This window comes from Lolium rigidum, chromosome 7, assembly GCF_022539505.1.
Source record: "Lolium rigidum isolate FL_2022 chromosome 7, APGP_CSIRO_Lrig_0.1, whole genome shotgun sequence".
Taxonomy (NCBI): domain Eukaryota; kingdom Viridiplantae; phylum Streptophyta; class Magnoliopsida; order Poales; family Poaceae; genus Lolium; species Lolium rigidum.
Genome location: NC_061514.1, coordinates 117,874,391 through 117,894,952, shown reverse-complemented (window position 1 = coordinate 117,894,952; position 20,562 = coordinate 117,874,391). Strand labels below are relative to the sequence as shown.

Genomic DNA, 20,562 nt, shown 5'->3' with positions numbered 1-20,562 from the left:
GAGGTTGAACAAGGTATAGAGTGATACCGATGATCAAACCTCGGACAAGTAAAATATCGCGTGACAAAGGGAATTGGTATCGTATGTGAATGGTTCATTCGATCACTAAGTCATCGTTGAATATGTGGGAGCCATTATGGATCTCCGGATCCCGCTATTGGTTATTGGTCGGAGAGAGTTCTCACCCATGTCCACATAGTTCACGAACCGTAGGGTGACACACTTAAGGTTTGATGTTGTAATAGTAGAACTTGAATATGGAATGGAGTTCGAAATATTGTTCGGAGTCTCGGATGGGATCCCGGACATCACGAGGAGTTCCGGAACGGTCCGGAGAATAAGATTCATATATAGGAAGTCATATTCCAAGTTTGGAAATGATCCGGTGCATTTATGGAAGGTTCTAGAAGGTTCTAGAAAAGTCCGGAAGAAATCACTAAGGAAGGAGGAGTCCCGGAGGGACTCCACCTCCCCATGGCCGGCCAACCCTAGAGGGGGGAGTCCAAGATGGACTCCACCAAGGGGGCCGGCCACCCCCCTTCATGGAAGGGTGGGAATCCCACTTGGGTGGGAGTCCCACCTTGGGTAGGTTTCCCTACTACATGGAAGGTTCTTGTGTTGGGGTCTTATTCGAAGACTTGTAGTCCAACACTTGAGGTTCACCTATATAATGAGGGGCATAGGGGAGGGGGCCGACCACCACAAAGCCACAAGCTGGCCGCACCCCTTGAGGCCGGCCACCCCCTCTCCCAAACCCTAGCCGCCCCCTTTCTCCTCCACCTCTCCCGCACGCTTAGCGAAGCTCCGCCGGAGTTCTCCATCGCCACCGCCACCACGCCGTCGTGCTGCCGGATTCAAGGAGGAGCTACTACTTCCGCTGCCCGCTGGAACTGGGAGAAGGACGTCGTCTTCATCAACAACGAACGTGTGACCGAGTACGGAGGTGCTGCTCGATCGTGGCACCGTGATCAAGATCTTCTACGCGCTTTTGCAAGCGGCAAGTGATCGTCTACCGCAGCAATAAGAGCCTACTCTTATAGGCTTTGGAAATCTTCAAGGGTGAGTCTCGATCATCCCCTCGTTGCTCCCATCTTTTGGATTGCATCTTGGCTTGGTTTGCGTTCTCGCGGTAGGAAAATTTTTGTTTTCTATGCAACGTATCCCTACACGTGCCGCCGATGGGAGGCGGGGAGGCCGCAGCACAGGCTCTGGCCACCGTCCCCGTCCATCCATGCGGGAGGCGGGAGGGCCGCCGTCGCCCCTCCATCCTCGTCAGACCGCCGCCACCCCGGGAGGCGGAAGGGCCGCCACCGCCGCGCGTGAGAAACTCCCTGGCCGCCGTCCCCATCGCGTCACGAGGGAAGGCCCCCGCCGCTGCCACACCCCGAGGTCTTTGCCCCGGCGGCGCTGCCGGCAGCGGTGGCGGGAGGCGGCTAGGGTTGGGAGGGTTGGGGTGCGGGAGAAGATACGTGGGTGTAGGAGGCGACGGTGGTGTCGCGGAGAGCTGTTGGTTACTAACAAACTACCAATACAATCGTCATATTACTGTACAACATGGCATTTCACTGAATTTTCATATCATTTAATTTAGCTTTAAAATTTGTTCAAATCTTGACTGACATTTCAATGTTAAATATTTCGGCACCCATGGAAAATAACGAAATTTCGTTGAATTTTTTAACCCTACAGGCCAAGCTCAAGGTTACGGATTTGACTAACGAGAAATCTACCTCCCTTTTGACCTTCTCTGCTCACTGCTGCCATTTTGGCGGAACCGGCTCCTCTAACATGGTGAAGCAAAGTTAGAGAAGAGGAATTGTCTAACTTTCCTCTTCAAAAACATAGGATCTGGGTCCAAGTTCTCGAGGTATGTCATCCAGATCCTCACGACTCATTAATCAGCTCCGCATCGAGTTTACTATAGTTTTATTATAACATATCATGTTTGGCGTGGCAGTTCCCATTTCACACCACTACTGCAACCTTTGTCAAATTTCTTACACTGAGCTTGCTAATTTGTGTTCAGACATATCATACCATGCCAGTTGTTTAGAGGAAAACGTAACAAACTAATAGCACCTGAAGAATTCAAGCTGAAGGAACCAGGGTATCAATTAACGGAAATGACACAGATGCTAATGTTAGGCTGTTGGCAACTAAAACCAGAAACAAACCTGCTTGGGTCTGTCCACACCTTAGGCAAAGAACTTACTTTTCGCTCAAAAATGTGTGTTCGCCCGGTTGGGAGAGTTTGTTGGTACGTCTTTCCGTCAAGAAGTTGCATGTGTGTGGGGTGTTGTTCGTTTGTATTTTTGTTGTAACGATTTTCATCCGGTTTTTTTGTTAATTAATTGGATATTTTCTTCTTAATTAATTGAGCGAGGCAAAACTTTTACCTAATTGTTCTTTGCAAGGTTTCGACTAAGAGTATGCAGTGCTACCCCCGTTCACTAATGTAAGACTGTTTAGAATTTTAAAATAAACTAAATACATACTAAAATGAGTGAACATATATACTAAAGTATATCATACATGTATCTACGAAAGAAGCTCTTACATCAAAATTTTGTCAAAAGAGACCATCTTGTTCAATTCATTGACAAAAAAACCACCTGTGAGTGCAAATGACAAAAAGGACCACCTCAACTGTGACGGCACTGCCCCTAGGCAACACATGGCGATATACCGCCGGAGAGAGAGGCGGCACAGCCTGCCGTCGCACACACTGGCGGCACGTTCCGTCGCCGTCTGTTGCAGTTCGTCGCCGTTAGCGTCCGTGGGCTATGCCGCCCCACGCACCGACGGCAGGCTGATGTGGAAGCTAGCTGCGGGTCATGCCGCCCTCGTCTCCTGCGGCAGGAGGAAGTGTTTAAGAGTTACGATTTTTCCAATGGGTTGAAATCGTATGTATACGTGCAAATAAGCTAAGCTAGCTACTCAATTTTTTTTCCACCAGATCGATCAGATGCATGTATGCAATCTGTAAGACATCTCCAACGGGCCGAGACGCAAACGGAAGTTAAGCGACCGTTTGCATCCGCTTAGGCTGAAAATAAGTTTGAAACACGGTCCAGCGGGGTGACACATCGTGATTGAGCCGTCCGCAGCGATGCAAACCCGGCGCATATTTGCGTCTTGAACGCGTTGCGGCGGACACTATGCGAACGCCTCAAGTGACCGCTCGCTTCTCCACCGGGCCCTCCTGGCAACGAGCATGTATCGAGAGCATCGCTTCCGCGGTCAGCGCTTCCGCATCTGCGCCGCAGCCTTCGCCATCAATGTCGCGGTTGCCTCTTCTCCGCGCGCACTGGCGGGCGGCAGCTGAGCTTCTGCGCCGCCTTCGATGGCATCGTTTCTCGCCGCGGTAGATCTTAAAAGTCCACCGGCATCGTTCTTGCCATCGTCCACACCTCCACTCCCACCACCACCGTTGCGCGCCGCCGCAGCACCATGGGGAAGAAGAAGAACGACTTTGAGGCTTCCAACAGCGGCACCAAGAAGGAGGAGCGGCGGGAGAGGGTGCCGCTGCCCATCAATGTGGCTCGGCTGATGCACGCGAACTGGATGTGCGACGCCTGGGGGGACGTGCATGTTGTACGGGTACTCAAACTTCCGGCATGTGCACGTCCGCCCAGGCGTCACACAGCGTCCAGTTCGCGTGCATCAGCCGCGCCATGTTGACGGGCAGCGACACCCTCTGACGCTGCTCCTCCTTCTTGGTGCCGCTGCCGGACGCCTCGAAGTCGTTCTTCTTCTTTCCCATGGTGTTGCGGTGGCGCGCGGTGGTGGTGGTGGGAGTGGAGGTGTGGGCGATGGCAGGAACGATGCCGGTGGACTTTTAAGGCCTGCCGCGCGCGGGAAACGATGTCATTGAAGGCGGTGCAGAAGCCCAGCCGCCGCCCGCCAGTGCGCTCGCGGAAGAGGCAGCCGCGACGTTGATGGCGAAGGCTGCGGCGCAGACACGGAAGCGCTGTCCGCGTAAGCGATGGCCGTGGAAGCGATGGCCGCGGAAGCGTTGCCCTCGATACATGCTCGCTGCCAGACTGGCCCGGTGAAGAAGCGAGAGGTCACTTGAGCCGTCCGCGCAGCGTCCACGCATTCCAGACGTAAATATGCGCCGGGTTTGCATCGTTATGAATGGCTCGATCACGATGCGTCGCTCTTAGACCGGGCAGACGCAAACGGTCGCTCACCGTTCGAGATGCCTTAGAGATTGCATACGTGCATCCATGCATCTGATCGATCCGGTGAAAAAGAATGAGTAGCTAGCTTAGCTCATTTGCACTTATACGTACGAGTTCAACCTATTGGAAAATCATAACTCTTAAACACTTCCTCCTGCCGCTGGAGACGAGGGCGGCATGGCTCACAGCCAGCTGCCACATCAGCCCACCGTTGGTGCGTGGGGCGGCATGACCCACGGGCGCTGATAGCGACGAACTGGGACGAACGGCGACGGAACGTGCCGCTGTGCGACGGCAGGACGTGACGCCTCTCTCTTTGGCGACATGTTGCCACGTGTCGCCTGGTGCACTGCCGCCACAGCTGAGGTGGTTTTTTTTTTTGTCATTTGTTCTCAAAGTTGGTCCTTTTTATCAATGAATTAGATAGGGTGGTCTCTTTTGCCAAAATTTCGTCTTTCACTTATATCAGTGAAAGGAGAGAGGGATTTTCAGGAGGGAGTACTATTTCTCACCTTCTTGTACTAATCAGGGTTTATCCACCTAACTTACAAACAGCACAACGGGAACGCATATTCAGAAGAATTCAGAACATGCTACCATAAGGTACTATACATATCACCAGAGAGCAAAACTCACTTGCCGTTTCATAATCAAATGTCGGCCATGCAAGATCTGCTGGCGATGCAGACACCAGGGAAGGGGTCGTTGACCAAAATCTGCAGAGGTGATGTTTATAAAGGCCTAGCTGCTTACTCGCTCTCTTTTGCACTGACCACGATAACTAATTCTGAGTTGCCTTGAAGAAATTGACCTCTTCTGGTGCCATCATCAGAGATGATTAACATATTTCAACAACCAATCGGTAGTCAAAGGGAAGAACACACTGGAATGCCACATAATCGTACGTACCGTCGGTTTCAGGTAGTCCATGGCTACGTGTCCAGGTTACAGGAGCCGTGCAGCAAAGTAGTGGAAATATAAGAATGTCATGTCAGAAATAAGAAAAAAAAACTACAGAAGAATCCCACCTACTTCAGATCTGCAGTGATCATCACCAGTGTTAAGGCATGGACTGTTTCGGTCTAATGTAAATAACTGCTACTCGCAAAAGCCTGTGCTGAGAACTTAAGTGTATAGGTCATATAAGCAGCAGGCAACTTACTAGACCAAACATGATCACTGATGTATCATCGGAAAAGAAAAGGATGATCAATGAAGGCCAAAGATTATTTTCAATGAATATTTACATTATCTTGTTCTATACAGTCATTGTCTCACCTCCTGCATGTTTGGTCTATAACCTAAGATATTCCTGCTTTTATAGCGAAACATTTGGACCTATTCTCCATGTCACGCTGCACAAATGTTAATATATGCATTATGTCCTTTCGCAAAAAAAAAGCATTATGTCATCACACAATAACACAATGTGGGGACCAAATATAACCTAAACCGAAAAGGATATTCGCTAGTTCTGTTCTCCTTTCTCTAAGTCGGTGTCCCAGTTTGTACAAAAACAGTATGGAACAAGCACAAATCTCAATAACTAGACAAACACTTTTGCTTCAGTGCAACCCCTTGGCCTAAATTTAACACATCAACGACCCAGATCTCTCTCCATACCTCTTCATAATTAAGGGTATGATGGACATTAGGAAATAATTAACTGTTACATACACCCTATTGAAAACCATACAACCATTTGGATACGACTTGGTATGGCCTAGTAATACTACATGGCTATGCCATGAAGAGGTTACTCGTGTGTGCCAACATGCGAGAAATTATTTTTCTGAAATCCCATGTCTTCCTGGCAATGGAAGCCTGCCGCAGACTTTCGCTGCCCGGCGGAAGAAGCCACCCCTCTTCTGGCGGCTGCTTGTCCCTCTGCTATTGGTTGTCAACATCATCAAAAAAATTCAATTTTGATGTTGCAGCTCACAGGTCATGCATTTTGTATTGATTTTGTTAGTTGTGCAGCGGAGATAGAGATTTGCGATAGAATACATACCTGATGGCGTACGTGCCTACGTGGATCGGTTCAGTTACGAAGTGGGCGTTAATGAGTAGAGGGATCTCGAGCAGGGACGGATCCAAGGGGGCGAGACCCCCCTCCCCCTCCCCCGACGATCTACTTTTCCCTCGATAGAGATTATCGATTGATAGATTTCAGGCCCCAATGGCTTAGTACTCGACAAGGGTTTGATCCCATTACACATCCAACAAATGGCATTCCGTACAATGGTTTGATCCCATTACACCCGACGCCACAATCCTATCTTTTGGGGGCAAGTACTCCGACATGCTCCCGTTATTCATGTGTTGCGGATTCATTTTTCTGGCACGGCTATGGTATCATGTGCTGCGGGTTTGCTTTGGCAAGCTCTACTTAGTTGGGTCGGGCTAGCTCAAGCATGCAAGAGTCCTGGAGCTCAGTTTCCTCTAATACCTCACGAACAAATTAAGCTAATCATCAAATAAGCATATAATATACTCCGTACATGGTTAACTCGTTGGATGTTACCCCTAGCTGCCTCTGTCCCTAGCTGCCTCTGCCTATTTATGGGCTCGGTTGTTCATATATATGCAACATGAGATGTCCGCTCACGAGAAGTGTGCATAAAAAAAAATGCAATTTTGATGTCGCAGCTCACAGGTCATGCATTTTGTATTGATTTTGTTTGTTGTGCAGCGGAGATAGAGATTTGCGATAGAATACGTACCTGATGGCGTACGTGCATATGTGGATCGGTTCAGTTACAAAGTAGGCGTTAATGAGTAGAGGGATTTCGGGACGGATCCAATTCCAGCATGTTCAGCCAATAGGTAAAAACAAAGCAGGTTTGAGAACACCAAGATAAACTAATGTTTCCCATGCACCATCTGAAAGTAGCCACATCATCAGAATAACAGAAAGCAAAGATGATACCACCTAAAGAGAGAAACCTGGATCTGTATTTGGTTGGGGAACCAAGACACAGCACTTGTGTGATGTTAGGGCCAAGATTTTGTCATTGCCTGCAAATAACTTCACCATGTCAATATGAACTGCAGGCTGAGTTTTGGATGTTTTCATACCTCAGCATCAGAAAGTAACTGAACGAAAGCAAACAGATACCTTGACATGAACAAGCATATGCACCATAGGTCACATGATACCATAACACCGACTGAAGCTTACACAAGGCATAGTCTTAGCAGTATCAAATACAGGATCCAGATGATAGTTTCAAGTCCACCTGTGGATGATTTTGATGTAGGAAGCTTTGGACTTATCTCAATTGTACAAACAAAACTGTCCGTTTATGCACTCTTCATCCAAGTACACGAAAATATCAATATGTTTCTTAGTTGACAACTTGACATGTGTACAACAGTATGCATTATTGCAGCAGCGAAATGGAGAATGCACGGTATATAATGGGAAATATGCATTTGCCAGCACAGCGTAATATATATGAAAAACATGGAGCAACACATTTACAACAGGCAGACAGTTCGAAATAACCTCAGCTGACGACTCAAAGTTAAGCATTCTAGCTAGCACAGATCTACAAAAATAAATTCTAACTGAAGCCTCTAGTTTCTGGACCAGCGTCCACTTTTTCCCCCAGACTTGTGCTGGAGACAGATATCTGTTATCGAAATGTCCTTTGAAGCAGCTTTGCACATGTCATAAACAGTCAGTCCAGCAATGGCTACTGCAGTCATTGCTTCCATCTCAACCCCTGTCTTCCCGATGGTTGTGGCTTCCCCTTCTATGACGACACTAGAGTCGTCTTCATTGAGAGTGAGATCAACACGAACATGCGAGAGATTGATGTTGTGGCACAGGGGTATGAGGTGGCTAGTTTGCTTTGCACCAGTTATTCCAGCTATCTTTGCAACAGTAAGCACATCACCTTTGGCAATCTGGTTTGATGACACTAAGTTAAATGCCTTTTCTCCTAGCAAAACCCTGCAGCTGGCTATAGCCACTCTCTCGCTGTCTAGTTTGGGTGAGACATCAACCATCTTTGCCTGGCCACTTCTATCAACATGAGTAAGCCCTGGTTGTGCCTCCCTGGGTGCAGCAGTGGGCTGGACTGGTTGCTGGGGAGGACTTGATCCCAAAGGACTGGATGAAGGAGATTCACCAAATATTGATTCCATTTCCTGCGATTACAGAGTTCAGGTTAATTATTGATGAAATAATACTTCATTCGAATTCCATGACAATAAATTAGGTAAACTCATTTCTACCAGGACATTGCACGAATGCACAAAACCATGTCAGAAACCTACGAACGCGGCGAATTTAGCATGCACGCCATGTTTGTGCCGTTGATTCACTGCTATATGATCCGTGCTGGCAAGTTTCAGGCTTTCAGCAAATTTCATCGTGGTTTAGAAATATGTGTCCGATTTACACACAATGAAACATATTGAAACATTGTACGCTATATAGCATGCATGCTAGAAAGTCATTTTTGAGATACTTAGTTTCTGTATGTTTTTGTTATCTTTATACTCCCTCGGAACAGGCCATAGTGGCGATGTTCATGGACTCTAATAAAAGGAGAGAGGCAGTTGAGCCTGAAAAGACTACCCTACATCATGGTGATGTAGAATTTGTGCTTCAGGAACTATTAGCTTTATATCAGGAAGAAAGTGGGGATATAGATGAAATAAATATACACAATTTGGTTTTGACTGGACTTGATAGGAGAGATAGAAATAAACACTCTAATGAGGTTTATTCTTAAAACTCCTTAAAAGGAGAGAGGCAGTTGAGCCTGAAAAGACTACCCTACATCATGGTGATGTAGATTTGTGCTTCAGGAACTATTAGCTTTATATCAGGAAGAAAGTGGGGATATAGATGAAATAAATATACACAATTTGGTTTTGACTGGACTTGATAGGAGAGATAGAAATAAACACTCTAATGAGGTTTATTCTTAAAACTCCTGTAAGGACTGTGTTGAGGAGGAAAACAAAAAAGAGGAAGAAATATTGAACTGGTTTATTCGGAACTTGAGGGGCGCAGGAGATAAAATAAAAGAGATTTTATAAGAGAAACTTCGGATAACCATAAGCTGGACTTTATAGCGATCCAAGAAACAATTAGGCAGGATTTCCCAGAGGGACAATGTTCTCTTCAATGGGGGGAGATGTTGCTTTTAATTGGGTTTGGACTCCTTCAAGAGGGAAATTTGGTGGTATTCTTTTAGGGATAAATAATGACACCTTGATATTTTGGAGAAAGAAACTGGCGATTATTTATAAGGGCATTGATAAATAATAAGAAGGATAATTTCACTTGGAACCTTGTGGTAGTTTATGGTGATGCTCAACCCGCTGGAAAAATCAAATTTCTAGTGGGCTTGGTGCACATTATTAAACACACAAAAGTTCCGATAATGATATCCAAAGATTTAAATATCACTAGAAGATCTTGTGATAAAAATAAACCGGGTGGCTATAACAAATGGAGTGTGCTTTTCAACTCAATTATTTTGCAAGGGGAATTAATGGAGATTTCGCTTGGTGGGAGGAGATACACTTGGTCAAATAACCATGAGGATCCAACTTAGGAGTTATTGGACAGAGTTTTGGTATCCCCCTCATGGGAAGAGCATTTTCCTTCAGTCACAATAACGGCTATGAATAGGGATTTGTCTGATCACACTCCCCTGTTGATCTCTACAGGAGAGGCTGCACAAATTCCTAAGCAATTTAAATTTGAGAATTGCTGGTTCCTAAGAAGTGAACTGAAAGAGATTGTTTCCAACACTTGGAAACGATACTTCAGAGGGAAAATTTCTTTGGATAAGTGGCAGAATAGGAACAGGGGAATGAGGAAAAAGCTGAAAAGTTGGAACAAGAATTTCGAGAGTGATATCAAGAAACATAAGGAAGAGCTAGCATTCGAATTTGATAGGTTAGATAAGCTTGGAGAATTAGGAGGTATGTCTGCTGATGACTGGCTTTATCAGCAACAATGCCTCCTAAAACTAAAAGCAATTCTAAAAGAAGAGGAGGTGAAATAGCTACAAAGATCTAGAGAGAAAGAAATACTTGAGGGTGATGATAATACTAAATACTACCATTCCAAAGTTAATGGGAGGAGAAGAAAAAATAGAATTGTGAGCCTTCATCAAGACAATGGATTGATCAAAGGGAAGAGAATTTGGTAAACTACTAGTAAAATTGCCCGTGCGTTGCATCGGATGATTGCATTTTTACGGGTGATTGAAATCCAGTCCGCGTTACAAAATGTTGTTTTGTCCAAAATATTCCGAGCAATTTTACGATAGGTGTTTAGTTTTTATGTGCTAGAATTTGGTTTTGAATGTTTGAGTAGCATCCATCTCTACTAACTATAGATGTTCCTAAAGTAATTTGCATGCATGCCTCTATAGGGGCTTCGGAGCTAAATGGAACCGAGGACACCTCCCTTTGATTTGGTTTTGCATGACGAGCGACTAATTTGTATGGTGTGTGGGCTTGCGATGTTATGAAGGGGTGCCATTACCCATTTCCTGGTGGTGCAGCAGCAGTGCAACATGATGCAGCCAGCTATCAAGTTTACACCACCATGCAGGGACAAATCTCTTTTCCCTGAATCATGCACCATGTTGCATACTATGAAGCCGACAAATCCTTCCGTTTAAGCACCATGCGGGACAATCCATCCCTTTAATTATCGCACATCTCTATAGGCAACCATATTTTCAAATTAAACTATGTTGTTGCTACCTATGTAGTCATCATCTTCCTGATACTAAGAAACCTGCGAACATATATAAACCGGTGTGATTTGATTTAAGGGAACAAGGTGGGACTAAACATTCAAGCTTCAAACCAACACCTCGCTATGTTTTGCCTTCTCTTCTGGCATCGAGACCTAGCCTACGGGATATGGGCTGCACAAGGCTGAGCCGAACGGATTAGGGCTCATCAGCATAGAACGAAGGCGTCGGCCAGAGGGAACGCACACAGGCGACATTCGAATGAAGCCACAACTACGAGGTTGGCTTCTTTTTATTTGTACATCCGAACTGTTTTTACTATAAGGTGGCAATCTTTGTAATTAAGTTTGAAAAATAAGGGCAAATAAAAAACGGACTAACAAAAAGGAGAAACCTTACTTCTTTTATTAGTATGTAAGAAGAGAAGAAGAGATAGCAAATGTGCTTGTGCGTTACGACGGATTGATATTTATTTTTAAAGATAATATAGTGATAATTTCACTATTTAAATCCTTTTCTTTAATTAACATTCTAAAGATGCACATCAAACCGATGAGATAAAACTCATTATTTTTCAAATAACTTGCTTTGTGTAAGGGTATGTTCGACAAACTCCAACTCCACGAAATCATGAAATCTCCCTTCTCAGCAGCTTCTTAGGATTGCCGTAGTAACAAATGAGTGTTTGTCTCCGATCGTTCTCTGCATTCCGTCCGTTTTGTGGATATCAAATGAAAGAAAAACCAAATAAACAGACTCTTTAGGCTCTCTTTTTTAGAATGACAAAATATGCATGTAATGATTTGATATCATTAGAAATAGGGCCTAAACTCTCAGTCTCACTCTGGGTAAAACACAACAAAAGACAAAAGAAAATTCATGTTGCAGCAATCGTCACACTGCACTACCAGAACAAACTCCAGGAAAGCAGGGGAACGAGCAGAGGAAATTTACCGTCCCTGGTAGCTGGCCGCCAAGCCAGGGCCACGAGGAAGGATGTGAACAGTATTATACTTTGCAGGTTGCAGAGTGTTTTATTCAATATTTCTAAATTGGTTTAGCACCATCTAGCAAGCATTTGTGCGCTTCTGATGTCATGCTTTTTCCCCCCAAAACGATACACAGGAACAACAAGATGGGAACAGCCGAAAGAGCGGAAGTGGAAGATGTGGAGGAGCTCCTCCGGCGAGCACGGCTGGCTGTGTCGCGAATCCAGGCCGCATCAAGCTCGACATCCACCGGGAAGCCCAATCCCACACGCAAGCATGGGAGGCAGCGTCCTCAATTCCGATTCCCCTTTTTTAATTTTCCTCGGCAGTTTCTTTATAAGTAATTAACAGCTATTAGCAGACGGGCTCACAGACATGCTGGGAGCGATGGGTGGCAGGCGGCCGAGGTTGGATGTCGTCCCCAAGGCTGAGCGACCGGCGTCGGGGCAGAACATCCTGGCTCTAAGGGGTCGCGTTAATTACTGCGGCGGCAGCCGGGAAGGAGCGCAGGGATGCCGCTGTAGCATGTAGGCACACGGTTTCCGCCTAGGGAGGAGCTCGCAGCGTCGTGCAGGGAATCGGTGGCGGATCTGGGTGCGAGAAAACCGAACGCATCGGCGAAAGGTTAGGGACGACGGGGGCGATATGTTTTTTTTTTCGTGCGGGCGGGGAGACGTTCGGGACGGAAACGGTAGGTAACTCACCGGTGGCATTGCCTGTAAATACGACTGGAAAGTAAGGGCAATTTGAAAACGGACGAAAAAAATGGGGAGAAACCTTACTTCCTTTATTAGTAGGTATAGATATTACAAAAATTTATAAAACACTTTTTCGAAAATCAGAGTGCACTAATGTGACTTTAGATCCTACAGGAGTGGACAAAATTAATGATGCTGATTGTGTAATTTTAACGGAAAGATTCTCTTTGGAGGAATTAATAGAAGTCGTGTTTGGAATGGAACCAAACAATGCTGCAGGCCCGGACAGATTCAATGCAGATTTCTATCGGAAATTCTGGCATGTGGTGCACATGGATCTGTTCCAATTGGTAAATGATTTCAATGACAATAAGATACATTGATAGGCTGGATTATGGAGTTGTCACGCTCGTAGCTAAAGGTGTGGATGCTGATAAAATCCAAAAATACAGGCCTATATGTTTGTTGAATGTCATTTTCAAAAACATAACCAAAATGATTGTTAATAGACTAATAAAAGTGATTTGGAGAGTGATAAAAATCACAGACTGCGTTTCTTAAAAACAGATTTATCATGGAAGGGGTTGCCCCGCTCCGAAACAAAGAAAAATGTGTGTGCCGCGATGTTGGGCGAAAATCTTAATGATTTACACTAGCAAAAAATCTGGAGTCCTCTTCAAGATCGATTTCGAAAAGGTATTTGATAAAATCAAATGGCCTTTTTCTGCTTCAAGTACTTGAAATGAAAGGATTTCCTAGTGCTTTCAATGTCTTGGTGATGAAAATCGTGTCTATTCTGACGGGGGATTAAAGTGAATGGTGAGATTGGACCATATTTCAATACTCATCGGGGCTTCGACAGGGAGATCCGCTTTCTACAGTGCTGACGTGTTGTCAATTCTTATCAGTAGAGCGGTGGATTAAGGTTTACTCACTGGCCTAACTTGTAGAGAAAGGCGTGTCTATTCTGCAATATGCAGCACGATCTTATTACTACAGGACGATTCAGAGCAGGCCAGGAACTTAAATTTATATTATGTCTCTTTGAACAAATGTCGGGCCTTAAAATGAACTTTCACAAAAGTGACGTTTATTGTGAAACGAGACAAAATTTTGAGGAGATTTTCACTTGTAAAGTTGGATCTCTCCCAATGAAATACCAGGGTGTTCCTGTGGACGAGAAACGATTGAAGAATAGTGATTGGAACCCTTGTGGAGAGAAATTGGAGAAGAAATTTAACTGCTGGTATGGGAACAACTTGTCCATTCGAGGAAGAATTCTACTAATTATCACATCGCTTTCAGTATCCTACTGTATATGCTCTCCTTCTATAGAATCCCTGTGGGGAACAGAAAGAAGTTTGATAAGTACAGATCAGGTTTCTTGTGGAGTTGGAAGAAAGAAGAAAATATCACTTGGTCAAATTGGAAACCGTTTGTTTACCAAAGGACCAGGGTGGTTTAGGAGTGCTAGACTTGGAAGTTATGAATATTGCATTGCTTTCCAAATGGCTCTGGAAACTTTTTAATGAGAAAGTTTTCTGGAAAATAAATGCCTGAAAAATACTACCATGGGGCACTGCGCACAGAAAGTTGAGGATTCTCACTTCTGGCAGGGCCTTATGGAAGTAAAACCTCTATTCTTATCATGTTATAATTTTAAAGTGGGAAATGGTGCTAAACCAAGATTTTGGGAGGACACTTGGATCACAAATACAACTTTGGCATCTCATTTACCTAGGCTGTATGCTATATCTAATAATCACAACATCACTGTTCAAAGCCTTTCCTCCAGCACTGAATTCTCTAAGTTTTAGTAGAAATCTTGTAGGCGAGACTAGCTGAATGGAACAAGCTGGTAGAGCAATGTAGGGAGTTGACTTTGAATATTTAGGAAGACATGCTGGTTTGGCTCCTGTCATCCTCTAAACAATTTTCAGTTAAATCCTTTTACCTTGCTATGCAGGATTATGTATCTGTCCCATATAATTTCATGTGGAAGTTTAAAATTCCTTTGAGAGTGAAAACCTTTTTGTGTCAACTTTTTCCGAAAAACACGAAGGACCTTTCCGTTTCATTTCATTGAATAGAGTTTGAAAAAAAAAGCATTCTAACGAAAGATGTTCTTCTAAAAAGAGGAAAATGCACTAAGAACTGTTTGTTTTGTGGGCATGAAGAAAGTATAAACCATCTCTTCTTTTCTTGTCCATTAGCTCATACATTTGGAATATTGTGAGTTGTGCAACTGGATTTAGGTGTCAGTTTGACAGTGTTGAAAACTGCTTTAATGTTTGGCTGAGAGGTTTTGGGAAAAATAAAAAGAATACGATTTCAGTGGGAGTTGCTGCGGTTTTGTGGGGGATTTGAAAACAAGGAACTAGCGTTCTTTGAACACAAATGGCCTGCAGAGCCAATTGTGGTCTTGCATAGGCTGTTATTGGATTAACTGGTGCGCAAACTTGCAGGTAACGGAGGAAAAAAAATTGGAGCTACAGTTGGGCGCAAAGGTGCTGGAACAGATAGTGGGTGAGATATTCCAGGCGAGTTGAGAATGGGAGACATGGAGACCGAGACTGGGAGGATGAAGCTGCTCTTGAGGTGGAGGCTCCCAAAGTGGAGGTGTTTCTGTTGTTAGTTTGGAAGCTGGGAGTGGTGTCGAATTATAAGGGGGATTCAGGCTTTAAGAGTTTTATCTCTGCAGTCGTTAATCCTCTCTTTGTTTCGTCTGTAAAACTGAAATTGTTGGTGGGTCTGCGTTCTGGTGGTTGTGGCGTTTTGGATGGAACATTGTAGCTTGGTTTCTATTAATGGAAATAAGGGAGTGATCCCTTTGCATCAAAAAAAATCTTTATACTCGCTCTATCCAAATTAATTGGCTCAGTTTTGTCTAGATACGTATGTACCAACATGTATGCATAAGTATCTAGACAATAATGAGTCAAGTAATTTGGGACAGATGGAAAATTAAAAGTTTACACTTCCTTCGGCATACTATAATTCAGAAGCTAAGGAAACATAAGATGGTAAATTGTAAATCATGAAAAATTGGAAAGAAAACATGGTACATTATGCATGTTAATGGGCAGATAGGAATCGGCCAAAACCATATGCCCTACAAGCCTACAACAAAGCTTGACTGTAGAAGCATAAGACCAGTTTACCTATCAAATAACGCATATGTCTAGTTTCAGTAATATTACTGGATAGAAGAAGACTAAAAGTTCAGAAAAGTCTATTTCAAAAGAGAAAGGTTTTAAATGTCTTACCTTATTGAGCTCTGCTATAGTATCGGAAGGAAACCCAGTAGCAAAGCCTCTCCAACCTCTACCTTTTGCTATTGCTGGGAGAATGCAACGAAAGATGGACATTGTAGGCAAGCTAAACAGTTGCTGTGTACTTACAATTCTGCAAATGGAACAAGTTAAACAGAAACAAAGAGCAGTTTTAGAATAGGGATATTCTCTGCCCGAACAACAGCGCTATGGAAACTGCTTGACGCAAGCACACTTATTCAAGCATATAACATGATTCTCCCAACCCCCACCACCAAGATTATAGCACATGATAGAATCCAAAATAATCTAGCAAATTCAGATTTTATGTAACATAGCACATATAGTTTTCCCTGATAATTCAAAATCTCCTTTTGGTTCATGGAACTGAATGGGATTGGTCTATAATTCCACTTTTTTTGCATTTTTGTAACTTCCAAATGGAAACATAATTTGATTCAGTTTGCTTCTGGCTTTCCGGTCAAAAAAATTGTGCCTGGCTGCCCAATATCTTTCTAACCTGGAAATCAAAGAGTGCCACTCGATTGCACAGTTACTGAACTTAATGCTCATGATCCAACAAGGTATGTTACAACATGTCAAAAACTACATTGACAGTACGAGGATACAAACTCCAGTACCAAATAAATGTTTGGTCGACCCAACAAATGGTCATATGTCTGCAGCTGTTTCAGTTTGTGGACTTGATACTGTTGAATTGACTGGGTATGGATACTAATGGAGTAATGGAAGAAAGTGGTGTTATCTTATATAGTTTTATAACAAGTAACTTAACGAAATGCTTCAATTTAAGGGTTCAAGGCATTAAAAAATGGGAAACTAATACGGATCGGGTCTAGAAGAATTAGAAATTACATTAATGCTGGAGTCCGGCAGCAGCCGAGAAGGAGCGGCGCACCTGCGTGAATCGGCGAACAGCGAGCCCGATCAGCACGCGTCCTCGGCGGCGCAGCGGAGGCAGGGGCGGCGAGGCGGCCCGATGGCGTGGTAGCCAGAAGAGGCCGGGGGCAACGGCGCAAACAGGCACTGTGGCGCAGCAGAGGCGGGGGCAGCGCGGCGGCGCAGCGGCGCAGCAGAGACGGGCAGACGGGTCCGTGAGGAGGGTGCGCGTGCCTGTGTGGTGGGTGCCTGTGTGGTGTTTTCTTCTCTGGACTGCCAATTCGTTTCTGGGCTTCGCGGTCACTATTTGGCGCTTCATGCAAGACGTAGCGCCAAATCGCCTCACGGGCTCCCACATGGCTCGGCCCAGAAAAGAGAGATTTTTCTTTCATTTTTTTAATATTCCTTTTCATTCTCTGATTATCGAACAAATACATGAACATGTTTTAAACAGATGAACTGGATTAATTTTTACCCACAAACATGAACATCCTTTTAAGATGTATGACCATTTTTTTAATGCAAGAGCATTTTATTAAAATAGTGAACTTATTTTTTGTTACATGTCAACGATTCTTTTCAAGACTAGAATCTCTTTCTCCAAGAAGGATATCTCTAAAACAACTTTAGAAATACATTATTTTTAATGGAGGATGAAAATATATTTATATATGAACATTTTTAACCAGTAAAAAATAAACAAAATTTGAGACTAATAAAAGATAGAAATAATAAAACTTACCTTAAGGTAGCCATGCTATTCAGTACCGAGGGTGCGGACAAATTTATCCTATACCCCTGATAACTTTATGATGTTGCATTTAAAATTTATGCTTGTATATAAATAATTATGTCCATATTGACCAAACAACAAAAATCAACATAAAAACACAGTATATGAGTCGTAACAACGTAAAAAATCCACAAATTAATATGTATTTTAAGTTGTATTTTTATACTTTACATAAACAATAAAATTACATCATCTCTATATTTTCTTACTTCTTCCCGACTTTCGAGGTAAGACATAATATACATGATGGAAAAGTTATATAAGTTGCATAAAAAAGAGTGGGTGTAGGATATAACTATTCTCCAGACAAGACGTTTTTGGAGCCCATGCATATGCACAACAGGTACGAGAATCGTACAAAGTACGAGATCAAGTCAAAAGAAAAATAACAAAGGTCCGCTAGAAGCAACAACAAAAAACATACCCAAGGTAGAACCGGAATCATTGACTGGACGAAACACGTAGACGGCGCCGTCACTAGCATGTCTTGTACCATGGTATTGAGTCGCTCTTTGTCCCGTTGTCTACACAACAGATATCACTGCTGAAAAGATGCAACGTCGCACATTGCAAGAAGAGTTTTTCAATAACCAGCTTGCGAATATTCCGGAGGGTCCATGACATGGAAACAAACACCAGTCAAAAGAGGCGCCAGGGACTCGGCCAGGTCTTGAGCCTACCCGTCATGGCCCAAAGCCTCTTGGACAGAACTTCATTGGAACCTGGACATTGGACGGTGAACATTATGTGGGTTCCCGACTCGGGGATCCCACATAATGGACATAACCCATCCCACAGCCCATATTGTTTAGCCACCTCAACCCCTGAAGGCAGGCGATCTCGAAGCAACCGTCAAACGAAAATCTTAGTCGCCAGGGGTAAAGGATTTTACATAATGGATGGTCCAATGTAAGCCGAACCCTAGTCTATGAAGACCCTCGAAGGGGCGAGGCACCACGAAATACTATCTGGTGCAGCTGAGAGAGATGGTGGGAGGCTATCCCTCAGCATCCCCATGATGTTGTTTCCTCCATGCCAAAGGTTCTACGGTTATCAGCATTTCTCACGCTGTTGTTTCCTTTGTGCCAAAGGTTCTACGGTTAAGAGTTGTTTATATGCCAAGTAAATTAGAAATGTAAGCTGATTACTAGTGTAAAATAATTCTACGTTCCCATACGGTGCCTTAACCGGACACATGGTATACTTAAGATCCACTCTATGTGTTCATCAATTTATCTGTAGAAACGATCACCATCTTTGCAGTTGCTGAAACTCATGGGGTCGATTTGCTATCAGGCAGACACGCAGAGTCGCTAGGAGGTGATCAGAGGAAGGATGGTCCAGCTGAATCGATCAATTACGCGCGCATCCGTGGACCTTGGATTGGATTCCAGTTTCGTTCTCGGGAGGGGTTGTTGTCTTCCAGCTAACTACGTCTGAGAAAACAAATCAAAACGACGCTGAGCTCAAAAGACACGGGCGTTGAATCGATCGTGTGAGCGACGGTGAGCCGCAAATGGCGCTTGCCTGCTCCGAAAACGACACCCCCGACCCTCCAAGCGCTCCATAAGCTAAACACCCTCCACGCCATCTGACCAGCAACCATACGAAGCCGTTGACTCCGCGGCTTTAATTCCCCAACGCCCACCAGGACACCGCATCGCACCGCAGACTCTCAACAGCATCCAAGCAAGAAGAAGAAGAAGAAGAGCTCGATCGGCCGAGGAAGCAAGGAGACGACCGAGCACGACGGCATGGACCGGAACATGACCGGGCTCCTGATCGGCTGCGTGGGCGCCGCCATGACGCTGCTGGCGTACCAGCAGACGGTGGTGACCAGCACGCAGTGCATGGGCGGCGGCCTGCTCGTCCTCGTCGGCGCCCTCTGCATCAAGGAAGGATTCTTCTCCTTCTGATGATGCCCGCGCGTAGCTCCGAGCTTCTTTCGGTTTCGATTTCCTTGTTTGCAGCTTCGCTTACACTACTTCTGCACTTTATGTAGCTCCTGTTGGTCGGATAGTATGATCCGCATGCATATTGCCAATCAAATTGGGTATATCTTGTAATACCATGTAATCTTGTTCGTTTGCATAGTTCTGTCTTTCTCTTGAATCGTATCTTCACCTGATTCCGCAGCTCTTATACTATGTCGATTGACTTCTGATATTTGCATTTATTTTGTGGATTGTGTTTCTGCGGGCGCCGGCTGCTAAATTCATCTCTTGTATATACAAGTAAATTGTTGTTCCGTGAGAGCTTTTCGTCGATCGAGCGAGACAAATTCACCTGGGTGGGTCGATACATAACATAAGAGATATCAAGAGGCCTCCAAGAGCAGCAGAATAAAGAGAAATCAGGAGGCCTCCAAGAGAAAGTCACCTCAAGGATTTCGGTATGGGAAATAAAGAGAGAGAAATCCCGGGGCTTGGGATCTCTCTCGTGGTTGCCAGTATCATAGATCCTATTATCTTATGATACTAATAGTCTACTGGGATATCCTAATCAGGTGGTATCGCTATCAAAATGCGATACCATGTCTTTAATTGGTAGTATCCCGATACTTCTACGACATGTTGAGGTCAGCACGCCTTATAAGTAGGTAATTTCTTCATTAATTTCTGTTGTGGACTAAACATATTATTTTACCGCATCTGCATTCCCCATGTGGTGTTGACTCCAAATCTAGAATATCTCTATTACGAGAACAATATGACGTGGCACTATGTTTTTCCAGAATTATATGCAAGAAAACTTTTATTTAATGCAAAAATTGCTTATATTTTGAAAAATAGAAACCCCATACTATCGTGATACTACGATACGATACTATTGAAGAAAAAAAACGATACTACCTAGTATCTCGATACTGAAAATCTATCTTGGCGGGCTAGGTATTTACAATATCAAATTGTTGAATGATGCCTTCAGAATTAGATGGATATGACTTTTTTCGAAATGGGACCTTCGTCCTGGCCTCCGCATCAATTTTTCG

General features: G+C 44.2%; 2 protein-coding genes across 2 annotated transcripts; one reads left to right on the top strand and one right to left on the bottom strand.

Annotated features, from left to right (window-relative positions):
- Nucleotides 1-7,542: 7,542 nt before the first annotated feature.
- Nucleotides 7,543-16,880, bottom strand: LOC124676793 (cyclic pyranopterin monophosphate synthase, mitochondrial-like). The gene is made up of 3 exons (XM_047212820.1): nucleotides 16,797-16,880; nucleotides 15,872-16,010; nucleotides 7,543-8,339 (listed from the first exon to the last, which is right to left on the bottom strand). The coding sequence occupies exons 2-3, from the start codon at nucleotides 15,971-15,973 to the stop codon at nucleotides 7,764-7,766; spliced, it is 678 nt and encodes a 225-aa protein (XP_047068776.1). The 5' UTR covers nucleotides 15,974-16,010; nucleotides 16,797-16,880; the 3' UTR covers nucleotides 7,543-7,763.
- A 2,204-nt stretch (nucleotides 16,881-19,084) lies between these two features.
- On the top strand, nucleotides 19,085-19,731 carry LOC124679048. Its single transcript, XM_047214877.1, has one exon. The coding sequence runs from the start codon at nucleotides 19,325-19,327 to the stop codon at nucleotides 19,484-19,486; it is 162 nt and encodes a 53-aa protein (XP_047070833.1). The 5' UTR covers nucleotides 19,085-19,324; the 3' UTR covers nucleotides 19,487-19,731.
- Nucleotides 19,732-20,562: the final 831 nt, after the last annotated feature.

Excerpts from the sequence above, each read along its gene's own strand:
- LOC124679048 (XM_047214877.1), top strand. The coding sequence starts at position 19,325 with ATGGACCGGAACATGACCGGGCTCCTGATCGGCTGCGTGGGCGCCGCC.
- LOC124676793 (XM_047212820.1), bottom strand. The coding sequence starts at position 15,973 with ATGTCCATCTTTCGTTGCATTCTCCCAGCAATAGCAAAAGGTAGAGGT. Across the intron at positions 8,340-15,871 it reads CTATAGCAGAGCTCAATAAG|GAAATGGAATCAATATTTGG; the intron begins GTAAGACATTTA and ends CTGTAATCGCAG.